Source organism: Oreochromis aureus, linkage group 8 (genome assembly GCF_013358895.1).
Source record: "Oreochromis aureus strain Israel breed Guangdong linkage group 8, ZZ_aureus, whole genome shotgun sequence".
In the NCBI taxonomy this organism is placed as follows: Eukaryota; Metazoa; Chordata; class Actinopteri; order Cichliformes; family Cichlidae; genus Oreochromis; species Oreochromis aureus.
The window spans coordinates 15629980-15645405 of NC_052949.1; the positions used below are offsets into that span (position 1 = coordinate 15629980).

The window sequence follows — 15426 nt, forward strand, 5'->3', positions numbered from 1 at the left end:
GATTAAGTACATTTTTGTTTCATCTTAAGTATTCTATTAGCGCGTATAAGGGTATTCAAGGTTGTTAAAGATGATTGACTTCACCACTTCATATAGTACTCATTATGTATGTTCAACTTCCTGAAAACAAAACCTTTAAATGGAAGTTACTTTTATATAAATAAAAGCCAACGCAATGTATGTATAGTGTTTAAAAAAATGTAAGTTTTATGCCACTGTTGCCCTTAATTACCAGTGCTGGTACATCTTATAATTCATGTTGTTACACATGCATTTTCAAATGTAGTGTTTAACAAAAAGCTGAGAAAATATACTAAAGCACATTGTTATTTTTTGAGTTTGATTATAGTTGATTAAAATTATAGTTATTTACTCAGATCCCTGAACATAAAAATTTGTTTTAGTGGTTGAATTTTATGATTTGGGTATAAAAATGGGATTTTTTTTTTTGCCAAATAAATAATATTTTAATTTTTAGATGTCAACAATTTTTGCCAGATTTCTAAAATGTTTTTTTTTTGTTTTTTTTTTTTTTAATGACAGTTGGTTAGAATTGCTTGTTTATATAAGGTCTCTTTCCTACAAATAGGTGTTTCCATTTTTGGTTCTTTGCAAGTGAACATTTTCGTAATGGTTTCCTTTACAGGTTAACAACTATGTGGAGGAAGGAGAGGAGGTCAACCTGATTCATCCTGCCAAAAAGCTCCTGTTGTTGTGCCCTGGATGTGTCTGTCTCAGGGAGTCTCTCTGGCCAGTGGACTTGGTCAGCAGCAGCTCAGCCATCCTTGATCTGAAGCCCTACATTAAAACTCAGCACTGTCATCCATCTTACACCTCCAGGTTTGGATATTCATGTTTTTTTTTGTCTGAAATGTTCTGTTTAAAACCAAAATTTGTCCTAAGGGAAATGACTGAGTCCACAATAAAGAGAATAAAGAGAATTTAGGTGTGAAATGATACTGCATGTGAGACGTATGAACATAATTGGGGGCAAAATCTTGTAGAGAATATTCCATTACTTTCCAGTTCTTAATTGGTCAAACCATTAACTAGTAAGAGTTTTGCTAACAGATTAATTGACAATGGTATCCCCAAAATGCTACATATTTTACCTTCAGTTATGTAATCTGAGTGCTCTGGAAATTACAGACTGGATATAACACGAGATATTTAGATTAAAATTGCAAACTTTATTTCCAGGTTTTATCGGTCTTGTAGCCAGAAGACGAAGTTGAGTTCCCTGCTAACTGGAGCACTGCTAGAGGCCACACTCGTGCTTGGTGCTCGCACAGCACTCCTTTACCCGTTGCCCCAGTGCCCCAACAGCCACGCTGTCTTGAAAGGTAGGCTTCATGCTGTTGTTTGCATGCATGTAATCTTGGGAAAATAACTTAATGTGATATAGAGTATGTGTATCTTAAATACACAGACAGATGACACATTATAAAGAAAAAAATGACTAAATTATGCTGTGGAGGACATTTTTGCTGGCATGGTTTGATCCCACTTATCCTACTTGTTCTGAGTGAAACATGCTCTCTGCTATAATGCCCGCATCCACAGGGCATGAGACGCCATAGAAAGGTTTGAGAAGTATGAAATGCTATCCTATTTGCAATCATCATCTCAATGCGAACAAAGAACTGTGGAACATTTTGGACTGACAGCGCTGTCCACCATCATCAAAACACAGAATGAGGCAGTATCCTTTGGAAGAGACTCCTGAGACTTGGAGGATCTATTCCAGTGCACACTGAAGCTGTTCTGGCAGCATGTGGTGGTCTAACACCTTACTAAGACACTTTCTGTTAAGATTTCCATTAATTTGACACCTGTCTCAACATTATAGGATAATTGGCTCTTATTTCTGCTCATAAGATAATAAACAGAGGTGCACAAATTGGATCCCAAGTGAAGCAGGAACTTCTGGGATTCTCATTATTCCCCTGCGGTCTATTGCTCCCCTCGTTTTCCTCCTCACTGCACTTTTCCCACATGATTCCTTATCCACAGCGTGATCTGGGTATGTTGGGGTCTGTTGTTGATCCCAGTGGTTGGCCTTTCCCTCTTTCCATTCTCTTTTATTTGCCTTGCTGTGTTCTCTCCCTTCACATAGCCCTCACCGTCTCCCCCTTTCCCTTCTATTCTCTAATTTAGATACACTCGTGCTCAAGTGGTTTAAGAAAGAAGGAAAAACTTCCAGACATCACAGAGTCTACACAACACTCATTACACACGTCGGGTTATCTGAAAAGAGGCGATATGCACTTCAAACATGCTTGCGCTGCTCCCCAGAAAAGCTTAGGAATCACAGCATGATAGACTTACATTCCAGCTTTTTATGCAGCAGAGGATCATTAAGCTCTGCCCCTTTAAATGCTTTGAGGAGTAAATTAAAACGTCAGTTCTGAGAAGATAAGACAATAAGCTAAATTCCATCGTGCATATAGCGTTTCACCTCTTTTTCTCACCCTCACTGCCCTTTTTCCTCAGTCTCCACATGACTTCATTGTCCAGCCAGTCAGGTTGTCGGTCCGTTGTTCAGCTGTCTGTCTACCTTCTCTGCAGAGATGTTACGTATGACTTAAATGTAAGCCAATACTGTCATTAATTTCCACTGGCAGTGAGACAGCGGACAGGCTGTCTCTGACAGGATCAAGGAGACACACACACTCAGATGCACACACAAGTATGCAAACACATTTTTCTGTTTCTTTCTTTTTGATTTGCTCTCAGTCGTGTTAATAATAATAAAGCATTCGTTTTTGTCGGGCCAGCTTTTTTGAGGCAACACACAATCGCACACAGACGCACGCTTACACAGTGCATATCTTTAACGTGACACACTGTTCTGTTCTAATGGGTGTTACAGGAAACAGAATTGAGCCAGGCACGCGCACACATAGCAGCTTAGAAGTCTTGCTCATGCATAGCATGAACCCCCGCCCGTCAAAACTCGTAGAAGGTGTAATCAAGCAACAAAGTTAGTTACCCATAGCCATGTTATTATGCTTTTAAATAGGCATGTGTTGCTATTGTGATGTAATATATTTATTGAATCTAATTTGAATGATTTTATATTTAGAGTTTAGTTTATTTTTAGTTCAGAGACCATGATATCCCTGTAACAAACACATGCTGTAGTTTTCCTGTTTTAAAAGCTCTGAAGCACTTGCGAGTCTAGAAGTAAGGAGTGCTGAATCGAAAAGTCAGAAGTGGTCTTTATACTGTAAAATTGGCCTTGGGTAAGGCATTGACTCCCCCAGCTGACATTTTGTCAGGGCACAGGTTTAAAGACGTGAAGGCTAAAGTGATTATCTGATGTCATAAAAGACATTTTATTATCCCGAGTTTGGGCAAGTTCTGCACTAAGTTTCAAACTTGGATAGTGTTGGTGTTGTTATTGCTTTCTTACCATTTTTGGTATTGTTCCTCTCTTCGGTGCTCTAACCTGATTCTGGTCTTTATGTTTTTTTTTAAGCTTTACAATCAAAGTTATGTAGCTGTTAAAGTAACTAGTAAAGTAAACAATACATATACAGACATATTTACAGATTTATTACCAGATTATTTTATTAATTCATTTCTTATGCACATTGTGTGTCCACTATATGTTTATATTTAAAGTATGGATCTCATACCTGATGATATAAACATCGAGATTATGAGAAGTTTACTGTTCCTAGTGGATTCAGACTATATGCACATGACAATTTTAGGATTTTCGATACAGATTATTTATTTTGAAACTTGCTCTGCGTCTCTGCCACAAATGCTCTAAATGGCTGCAAAGATTATTGCTGGACTAGCCTTGGTCTATTCTTAGTTTTCCTATGAGTGCTGAAAGGTGGTGTGTTTGTGGAAGGCTTTACACGCCACTGTCGCTCTAAAGAAATTAAAAGGTTTTGCTCGTTCCTCATACATATATTTGTATAAATGCGTTATGTTTTTCTGTTGCATCAACATTTGGTTCTAGAGGCAGAGTGGGAGAACCATTTTGAAATGATAAACGTAACTCATGTTGGCATGTGTTTGAGCCAGCGTGACAGTCATGTTGTTGTGAGGGGAAACATGTGACACCTATGAACACAAATGCTGGCATTTGGAAGCAAAAGGGTAAGGACAGGGTGGTTTATGCTGTTAACATGCAGGTAAAGAGGAGTACAGACCAATGGAGAGCGCGCACGGCCCTGTGGAGAATGCTGGTAGTTAGGGTTGCAGTTGTTTATGAAACGTGTGAAGCTTGACGGCCAATCAGCTGATGCCAAGCGTTGTTCATGTTTGATATATGAAAATGCACATATGTGATTACGTGCTTCTGTATACATTGTTTGTGGTTGTTTGTTTGTGTGTTTGCATACAGAACATGCAAAGATATTTTAAAAGGATCTCACAACATTCAGGAGCTAACCCACGCTACGAGCTAAAATGTTACTTTATATGTGTAACATTTTCAATCTGCTTCAGATTACAACAAATGTAGGATGTGCAACTCTGGAGTCTATGGAGAGATTTGAATGAGGTAGAAAGGCAGAAATTAAATCAGAATTTCTCATTCCACTTCAAAAGCAGGAGTAAAACGCCAATAAATTAACAAGAGCTTTGACTTTGATTAGGCATTCATGCATAGATTGCATGTTGCCAGTGCAATTGCTTTCAAAAATGACAAAATAAAACAACCATTGACAAAAGTATTTGAAAAACCACCAAGCTACCAATCACAAGGTGCTTTTCTTCACCAAACCCGGGCTTGCAGATGAGTCAGTTTCATTCCCACGTCCTGATTCAGCAGATAACTCGCTTACACAACTCCAGCCTCACTTTAGGCTCATTTGCTTTTTTTTTTTTTTTGCGTTGTTTAAAAAGCCTCTTAGTTACACGGGCTCGACTGAAGTGTTGCCTTAGCGAGTCAGCCGGCTAACACAAGATTTGTAATTTCAGAAAACTTGTGCCAAATTGTCTTATGATTTAACGCTCGATTGATGCACACAGCTTGGGTTTGCAGGGATAAAAGTTCTGTCATTAACCTTTATTATTATGTGTTGCTTTATTAGTGGGCTTCAAGTGTATACTTGTCTTTTACAGCTGCTAGATTTAGATATAGTGTTTAAATACGTTTACACCTTATCATGGCTGTGTTAAATCAGTAGTCTAGTGAAGACTGATGTATTTATTCCTCCTCTTAATGCTAGCAGGTTGTGTGAATAGAGTCAAAACAAAATATATTCCTTACATATACACTCTCTGCTTAAATGTGCGATCCTTCAGGACTGTGAAGGAGGTGTAACTCTTCAAATAGTGTATGTGTAATCCTGGCACTAAATGTTTACGTCTGCGGTGCTTTTTCCCCTTAAAGCATACAGACTCAAAAAAAAAACTCGACTGAAGACCAGCGGGATTTAGCCATATTTATGTCAACTCTAAGTGGGGGTTGTTAAAGTGATTTTCTTGAGGTCATTTCCTGCGTTGTACTGCTCAGAAGGAAGTAAGTGGCTTTAGTTTACAGGCGGCCATCCTTCTAGCTGTTGGTGTTCCTTTCTCCTTACTTCTTCATTTTCTTTCTTCCTCTCTGTTGTCATTGTACATTGTGTTGCTTTTAAGACCCATTGACAGCAGATGTGGTGGGGAATCAAAGGGAAAGGAACTCTCAGGGATTACAAAAACATGCATTGTTCGTATGCCCATTTCAACTAAATATACATTGACTTTCCCATTGTGACATGATATACACACAGTCATTAAATTTTTTCACTTGTAAAGCTTTAAATACTGCTTCGTTTTTGGGACCGGGGGTAAATTGGCTATTTATTTCTTCATACCTGATGATTAATGTAACAAAAGTGAAGTAATTTCACCTAATAAAGTTGTAAAGGACATAAAAAGGAGCACAGCTGTGTAGATTTCCCAAGTTTTTAATGATCTATATATGTGATTTATGACAGAGTAGTGGGATAGTATGCTGGGTCTGACTGTAGCGCATGGCTGAGAACTATGTATAGTGTCATTGAAGAGGGGGTGGGAGACAGAGAAACAGAGATTGTGTGTAATAAGAGAGAGCGCAAGTGAGAGAGTGAGAGGAAAGGAGAAGTGCGTGTAGTTAGGAGACATCGAGGAAAGACCGCTTTGGTGATGAGGACACGTAGTGAAGCTGAGTGACTGAAAGAAAGTTAAGAGGGAGAGAAAGATAAAGCGTTAGTTAGAGAGAGGTCAAGTTAGAAATGGAGTAGGTGAGAGAGAAAGCGAGAGAGAGAGAGAGAGAGAGAGAGAGAGCACAGGCAGCTGCAAGAGAGACGGGACTGGCGGCTCAAATGTGGACGAGTGTACCTCGGTCAGCCCGGCACTGAGCTGTCAGTGTGGGAGGCAGCGTGGCCAGCTGTAGCTAGCAACCATGAAGCACTCTCACAGAATGGACTTCAAGATGATCAGTGAGTAGTGGAAATGTGAGTTGCAGTGCAGAGCAGTGTCTTCACACAGTTGAGAAATGAAATTGCGGCTTTGTGCTGGTTTCAGTGACTCAGTGGAGCAAAGTGAAAATGCAGTTTTGCATGTGCTTTGTGTCTGATTCAGATCCTCCGTCTTCATTCAGTTGTTGACAGAGAGAAACATGCTGATTTACCGCGGATTGACTTTTCATGCTTCACTGTATCATATCGTGGCCGTTGGTGACATATGTTGTCAGCAACGGACGTGTTTCTTTATTACATTACTAAGTTATTTAAGTTTCATTATTAGTCATTTTAAAACCTGGAGAATCTCATAGACTGTGTGGCTGCTATTACTACTTCTGTTCTTGCTTTCTAATTGGTGCAGAATGCAGGCATACACTTTCAGCAGTGCAACCGTCTTGTGGTTTTTATGTGAGAGATGTCTTCAAAGAGATATCTTCATTTATATATGTAATTTTAAGTTGTTTACTGATAAAGTCAATGCGTATGTCACTAAACACAAATCAGGCTTTTTGTGTAACAAGACTTAAGACTTAAATTTAAAGTGTGATAGTGATCAACTGTTGTTGCTTTTGTCACATTGAGGCATCAATTGAGGCAGGGGGCAGTAGAAAACACTGATTTCAATTTTTAAAAAAGTCATTTTGCTATTTAAACATTTGACGAATGACGCAAACTTTTTGAAGACTGCATGAGAAAGTATTCTGCATTTTGACGTATGAGACGCTGCATAAATCTGGGTGACTTCACGTTGAATTGATCCTTAAAGTAAACACTTTGACTAAGTTATAAAGATATGTGGCAGAGGTCTGTTTTTCTCCCTTGTGATGCTTCTCAAATAAATGGACCTCATTCACATGACAGTGTAACACAATGACTTCCTATATGAATGACAGTTTTAATAAGCAACAACAGTTAAGACGGTGTAACTTTATGGACCTGTTTGCTTGATTAGCTTGAACTTTACCTTTGTTTTTGTTTTTTCCAGTCCTCACTGAATGTTACATCTGCACCTCGTTCTTTGTGTGTAAGAGAGTTCATATCTGATCCCAGTGGTATACTCCCTGATAAGCCAGCAGTCAGACAGATCAGTGCTCGCTGCTGCTGCTGCTGCTGCGGTGTGTCTGTGAATTTTACTGCAGTTGTGAATTCCAAGTACTTGCACTGTTTATTCTTGAGTGTTTATGTTTGCTGCTGTGCAAGTGTTAGTTTGTGCTCTACTACTGTGTACTACTGCTTGTTGATTTTTCTAGTGTGAATCGGGCTCACTTCTGTGTATTTTCATGTGTATATGTAAACGCAGGGGAATATCTCGGGTCATATAATGGACTGAAGGTCTGGTAAGCCATTAATTGAACCAAAGACCATTGAGTTTAAAGTTTCTCGCAGATAGACTGTGCAAAAAGCAAAAAGAGCTACTCTGCATTTCTTTATGTTTTGCTAGGAGATGGGAAATTGGAGCAACAGTTTATTTAAACTTGTGCAAACAAACATGGTAATACAGTTGTACAGTTCTAACGAGCTTGAACGTCAATATTTGAAATGAGCCCCTTTATTATTCAACACAGCCTGAACTCTCTCAGGCAAACTTTCTTGTAATTTCTTTAAGTAGTCTTCAGGAATAATTCTCCAGGACTCTTGAAGGACATTCAAAGCTCTTCTTTGGATGTTGCCTGCCTTTTGATCTGTTCTCTGCCAAGATGATCTCACAATGCTTCAATAATGTTAAGGTATGAACTCTGGGGAGGCCAATCCATGACTAATAATGTTCCACTGTGTGTGTGTTTTTCCTGAAATCCATGTATGCTTTCATTGCATTACCATTTTGTTTGGGATTACAGTCAATTCAGATCTGACTGTATTTTTCTGCCTTTCTAATTTGATAAATTTCAAAATTGAACCAGTAGCTGTTCCTCCATGTTTTACAGATGGTTGTATAATATGGCATACTTCGACCTTTTCTCCCAGGTTCTCTTCCTTAAGAATGGCTTCTCGACAGCCGCTCTTTCATTCTGATGTGGCTTTGGACATGACTTTCAGATACTATTCAACTGCTGTTAATGCTGTTTTTGTATGTTTTTTTTCTCATGCCTGCTGCTTCTTTTGTCCTCTGCTTTTCCAGTTTCTGCAAATATTTTTAGGACACACTGCAGACCTTGCTAAGCTATGACAAGTTTTCACCTCGATGGTGCAAATGCTTAAGGAAACCACTTAAAGTTGGTTCTTTAAGTACTTTGGCTTAACAAACAATAAGAAATAAACAAAAAAAAATCTATGAAAATGATCAGGTGCAAGTACTGTAGTAAAAATCGCTGTCAAAAACTTTAAAAGACCTTCAGACAGTCAGGAGAATTATTAATCAAGACCATTAAAAAACAAAAAAACAAGAAAGTCTGGATTGTGAGAAGCAAGATATTTATTTATTTATTTTTAAAAGAGGGGCAACTCAAGACTTTCGCACAGTACTTTAAAAAAAAATAGCATGTTTCCAAACATATTGGTGATATATTTATAGGACACGTTTGTGCAACACAAACCGCCTTAGACCTTAGACCAAGGCTGTTTGTGCTGCACCTGCTTGCTCAAGTATGTAGGGCACATGGAGAAGTTGTCATCAGCTCTAAACGTACTTCTGAGAACAGTACATGCAGTGTGTGTGCATGCACTTGGCTGGCAAACAATCATGTTCAAGGTTCATCTTGTTTGGTTAGTATAAATAAACGTGATTCACTCAAGAAATGCTTCTCGCGTTTCGTTTCGTGTTGATTGATCATTTGGACAAGAGTCTCCTCGTGTTGCTTCAGTTTGCTTTGGGGCGAAGCTCTCAAAGCATGTGCTCACTGCATGTAATCAATCAGTGCTGATTGATAAGACTGCTGAAGTGATGATCACGACTGAAATAAATCGATAATGTGGCAAAAGTAACTAAAGTTTAAAGTGTTAATTTTACATTTAAAACTGTAATAAAACTGACTTATTGATGTATCTAACACAAAGTCCAATATTTATAGAGCATGTTTTAAAAGGGCCACGGTTGATTAAGGTGCTGTTCACATTATAGGGCAGGGACGAAGAAGAAGAATATATCACAGCACGGAAATGGGATCAAATCAAAATGTAAATAAAACAAGTGAGATAAACCTGATACCTTAAAACAGAAGACAAAACTAGAATTAATATATCAAGAAAACAAACAAAAAAGAAGGAAAATCTGCACTTTAAACATTGTCATTTCCCAGCTCTCAGTGGCATGCTTATTTGTTAAAACAGAGGTTTAACCATAAAAAGGATGTTCAGCCCATGCACTTGATCCACAACTGTATTTAGAATGCAAACACACACACTCACGCATATTTATATTCCGCATGCATTATAGATGAGGAAGCCCATACATAAAATACACGGGGACATCATGGTCATTTAGTCCGTGTTCATGCTCTTTCGATCTCTTGATGCATGTTAGGTTTTACCCATCAGTGTTGCTCAAACTAACGATTACAATCTGTAAATTGTAAGCGCCCTATTTTCCTCAGTCCAATCTAATCCACAGCCTTCTTCCATTGAGTAAGTGCTCCGTGCGGTTGTTTATTTTTTGTCACTGTTGACATAGTGCAGTATGCGTGCAGCTTGGCCTGAAGAATTCAGAGATAGCGTGCCCGAAGCAAGCTAATTAATGTTACCATTTACTTTGACAGAAAACATAGATTGTCACCTTTTTACAGTTTGGATGTTTCTTTCTGTTTTAATGCACATTTGCATTTCATTAATTCTGCAGAATCTCTTAAGACCTTTTTTGTTTTCCCTTTACTCCCTTGGCTGACAGCTTCGTCCATCTGTGTGTTGTCTTGTTTAAAAGGATGAATAAATGAATGATTGAGAACACTGCATGGTCATGAAATTCATATAGCTAATTTGAGGAGTGTCTCAATTTCCACTTCACAAGGCTTGCTTGCAATAACACTTCTGGGGTAGAATTGTGGAGATTGATTATCTATATGAGAAAAACTATCACTGTCATTTTAATTATATAACACAAATTAACTGTTTTAAAGTCACCTAATGGAACTGATGTTTACAGTTAGTTCGTTCTGATAGAGCTTATAAAAGTATCTGTATTTTAGAGGCAACAAGAAGAGCGTCGACTTTATGTTATCTAGGCTTCGGATTCGATTCAGCCTTTTCAGTTTCTGATCTTTTTATGCAAGTTAAAATGGTTTTGTTTCACAGCATTTGTGTGAAATGGCATGTTAAAAATGGGATAATATTTATTCTACGTAATCTATCTATGTAAGCAGACTCTTCAAGCCACATTTCTCTTTTTCACCTGTCAAATTATTTCTATTCTGATTCATTAAATGCACAAGTGTCTTTGAAAAATGTGCTCAGGCCTTTTACTGTGTAATGCGCCATCATTTATAACTTGCAGTTCTGTCTCTCCGTAGGACATTTAAAGGATTTAGTGGTTTCTGCTGTCTCTCTAACTGTGATAAATGGCTACAACTTGCTCTGCAATGTAAACTATAAACTTTCCAGCTATTTTTACTGATTCCTTCCTTCCTACCTGTCTTCTTTCTTTCATTTGCTTTGTTAATTTTTCCCTCGGTTTCCTCTATCCTACTGTTTTATTTCTTATGCAAAGTATTTTTTTCCTCTTCAGCTGATATTTTCCTGCTTCCCTACTTTTTATTTTAGTGGTTAAATTATTTATCCTTTCCTCCTGCTTCCCTTCCTTCCTCCTTGTCTCCTATGCTTAGTGTGTCCTTCTTCTTATCCCACACACACACACACACGCACGCACGCACGCACGCACCGTGAGTTCATTACACAAGCTGTGAGACCGGATCCACAAATCAAACTGTGTAAATAAGCAAGTTTTGTTCCTGTGGAGCAGCCGCTGCTGTTGCCATGCCTACCTGTTGCACATCTCAAGGGTTACCAAGGACGACCTTTAAGTGTGCGTCTGCTTCTGTATGCATCCGCGGTGTTGTATCGTTGTGACTGTGGGAGGGGGTTGGAAGGTTTCTGTGTATGACAGTTGACAATGACCAGAGAGTCTGTCTAACTCCTGCTGTTCATTTTATTTCAAGTACGTCTCCTTGGATTTCACGAGGTTTTACTGTCGGCAATCTAATTCCCATTAATTCAACACATGAAGCTGATTCACTGACTATTCTGTGGCAGACAATTCACTCTAACATCTTCCTCCCAACATCCTTAACCATAGAGATATTGGTGACATCTCCTTGCTTTTGTCTGAATGTTATAGATATTTTTTTCCACTTGTAGGAGCATGGAGGCTTGGGAAAGTTAGTAATTTTTAGTCATTGGAAAAACCTGTTTTATAGCTGAACACAGGTGAAACTTCTCAAAGAGTGTTTCCTGACTGAGTGATTTCTGCAAAAGCTCTTGCAGTGAGAAAGTTGTGTTTATGTGGCATCCATCCCAACAATGTACAGAATGTCTACCTGGCAGCTCCTGCGCCATTGTAGGAACTGTCCATTAGTCCTTTGTTAGCAGAGATGAGGACAGGTTGTGTGTGTGTGTGTGTGTGCGTATATGTGTAAACAGACAGACTAATGGGCCTAACTGAAATCCAAACATAGGATCTGGCAGGTGATCAGTGGTGTTTACTTCCCGTGGGTGAAGTGGAGCTTCTCTCGGTGGATGGAGGAATAGAGACTGTATAGTTTACTGGCACTGATGGATCACAAGACTTGGGGCATGCACAAGAAAGCCTGAAAAACGAGGCTTTTAAATTTTTATAGTGAAAGTTAAGTATCTGTTAAGATAATGTTTCACTGTTAATCCCTCCTCTCTCCCTCATTCCTGTGATACCTTCTTTTAACTGGTGCGTGCATGCATGGTCTCTGCTTTGCGCTCATTTCTGAGAGCTTCCTTTTACTCAGAATTGCTGGGCATAGATGCTGATGTATAACCTGACTAAATCTTTTCTTGTCTTTATCTGTGCACGCAGAGCGTCAGCTGGCCAGCAGCATGACCAGCAGCAGCACTCTTCCTCCCAGTGTAAGCGGGATCAGTAAGGAGCTGGCAGAGCTGCGCCACCTTGTTCAGTTCCCCGAGGAGATCGCCTGCATCCTCACGGAGCAAGAGCAACAGCTTTACCAGCAGGTATAAGAGATTTTATATAAAATATACATGAGGGGGGAAGCAGAGGCAGGAACGTGCAATTACAGCTATCAACATTATCCTTACACTTTATTTGAAATTGTACAGCAGTGTTTTATTGTGTGGAGGTTTAGCAAAGAGGTTGGATGAGGAGAATAGTAGGTGGTGGTAAGTAGTGTCTGTAATGAAACAGCAATCCCAGTCATTCATTGAGAGTCTGCTGTTTGTCTGCAGGTCTTCCCTTTGGACTACCTCTATTTCCTCACCCGAGACCTGGGCAGTCCCGAGTTTCAAACTAAACGCCACCCAAACCTCAAGGCTTCACTGTCAGCGCCCGCCATGCCCACTCAGCGAAGTAACGCCGTGGAGGAACTGGTGGCACGATTCAACGAGGTGGGAGGGGCTTTCTGTCTACTTTGTCTGCACTCCACGAATCTTTTAGCACACATGTGAATGTAGTCACACAAGGCCGTTACACAGCCTGTCTTGTTCTCCGCAGCTCAGGGTTTACAGCAGGATTTCAGACTGGGTAGAAGCACTTCAGAATTGACACTGAACAAACGTAGCTTAACAATTAAAAGCCTTGAGTGACTTTTTATATACACAGACATGTGTAGTGCATTCAGGAGACTCTCACATCTTACGCAGATGCATTTAATGAAGTTGTGCCAAGGAACCATATGAAGATAGTTTTCATCTTAAGAGAGCACTTTTCAGTTAATAAGAAGTTAGTTGTCCTTTGAGGATTAAGTGGCATTGAAATGCAGTTCTTGCAGTAACATGAAAAATGAAATGGCATACCAGTAATTTTTCTCTTATTTGCTCTGCGAGTTATACGGACCTATCATGAGCGCAACTCACTCGCGACCGTGTTCACTGGCTTAAGTTACACCCTCCGAGCCTCGCCTCATTCATGGTGAATGACTTTGAGAATGCACAAATGCACTGCTGCGAAAGAGAAAGTGTTAGAGAGATTGATTGGGGATGATGATGTCATGTTTAAGTCGCACGCCTCTTCGCATCAGCTGGTTTTCATTTAAGTCAGCCAGAGGAGAAACACGAAAGACAGTTTTCCAAATGTGCAGTGTTGCCATATATGGTCATAGTGGAACGAGAGTCATATTGACAGCACCGATTCTCTCCTGTTCGTACTGGTGAACCCTTCAGCTGCCTTTAATTGTGTCAGGTTGGGTTTTACCTTTCATTTTTGAACTGTGGAATATATTTCAAGGTGAAATTATTATTAGTTAATTTGACTGACTATTATATTTAATTACCCTGGTTAATAGTTCACAAACATTTCATGTCACTGAGTGGATCCACTGTTTTTGAGACACTTGTAAGACAAGACTTTGCAAATAAAATGAACAAGCCTCGCTTTTTTGATAGAGTTCATTTTTAAGGCATGTGTGGGAGTGAAACATTAATCAGTTAAACAGGATTGAGAAAATTGGGAGGCAGGGAGTTGTGAGCAGTTTGGGCCTCTTTGTGTCCGTCCGAAGTGTTTAGCTTTGACGGGACCAGTGTGTGCTCGAGTTTGTAATGGTTCTCTGTTATATTCCGTTATGTAATTCGTGTATCAAGGAGAAACTGACCCTCACAGATGAACTAATACCACAAGCACAGATGGCGACAGACAGACAACAGGACAGACGGATGGACAGGTGGACAAAGATCAAAGTGGGGGATCATATAGCCAGATCCAAATTTGTATGTGAGTGTGTGTCTGAACTAATGTCAGACTGCTCTTCAAAACTGCTTTTTCATGCTTCTATGGGAGGCAGCTGTATTCTTGTATCATCTCATATTTACCCTTTGCTGCTTTCCTGTTCCATTATATGCTCTGTGTACATTTGTACATATATATCCTCACATCCTGTCCTGCTATTTGTCATGCACAGCACTGCATACGCACTTTTGCTATCTGGAATACCTGAAAAGATGCCAACTCAGTGCGATCCCTTGATGTGTGGAAGTGCAAAAAGCCACTTTGCAGATGGACAGAATGATTTAGATGGTGACTGTAACTAAAACCCCGATGCTGACATGGCTTCGCATTATGTCATAATGCTGAAAGTGCACGATACAAGATTTTCATGCGTGGCACGCAAAGAGCAAGGGAGTAGCAGATAAGAGACTGGAGGTCTGCAGTGTTGTTTTTCGGTAACCAAATACAGTAGATTGCAGAACGAGCTTCTGCTCAACCGAAATGGTAACATTTAAACCTCGAAAGCTCCAGGAGGGAATTTCTGTAACTGATTCCCTGTATCTGATCAGGCTGACAGTGATTACAAATGTCAGAGGAATTTCTGACTCTCTAATAAAATCAGCCTATTAAAAGTGCTGTCTATTTAATTGCAGTAAGTCTCCTGAAGACAAACCTTTAATTTTACTGTCAAAGACAAGAAGATCTAATAATGCATGTACCTGATTTCTGCGCTTGTTTGTGCTATAGTTCATGGACAGGTAAGGGGAGTGTATGAGAAACATTTTTGGAACATTGTAACAGTTTTTCATCAGGCAGTATGGAAATGGAAACAATAGGAACAATAGTTCCTGTGTGTGTGTGACTTTATTTAGTCCCTGTCAGGTCAGACGTTGGTGGGCTTTACTGATCCTTACGTAACCCAGTAATAGATCTCTGGGTCAGGGGGATGTTTTTACCACCTCCAAGTGGATTAAAGAGTTTCAGTTTTTTTTATTGTGTGCGAATGCAGTCATGAGGCGCTAATACAAAGAGGAAAAAGACACCAGATAGTTAAAACAGGCCAGACTGAAATCTGATCTTTTCCTGTGTTGTGTACCTGTGCTCATACAGAGAGGTCGAGCCTGATACATATCTGCTGTTACCGTC

At 39.5% G+C, this 15426-nt stretch overlaps 1 protein-coding gene across 4 annotated transcripts in view; it reads left to right on the plus strand.

Annotated features, from left to right (window-relative positions):
* The window catches only part of plce1 (phospholipase C, epsilon 1), a 93538-nt gene that overhangs the window by 38925 nt on the left and 39187 nt on the right, over positions 1-15426 (plus strand). For all 4 annotated transcript variants that reach the window (XM_039616854.1, XM_039616853.1, XM_031751914.2 and 1 more), the window contains exons 7-10: positions 647-840; positions 1201-1343; positions 12421-12575; positions 12807-12965. In XM_039616854.1, the coding sequence (XP_039472788.1) occupies positions 647-840; positions 1201-1343; positions 12421-12575; positions 12807-12965 (651 nt within the window). The remainder of the gene's footprint in view (positions 1-646; positions 841-1200; positions 1344-12420; positions 12576-12806; positions 12966-15426) is intronic.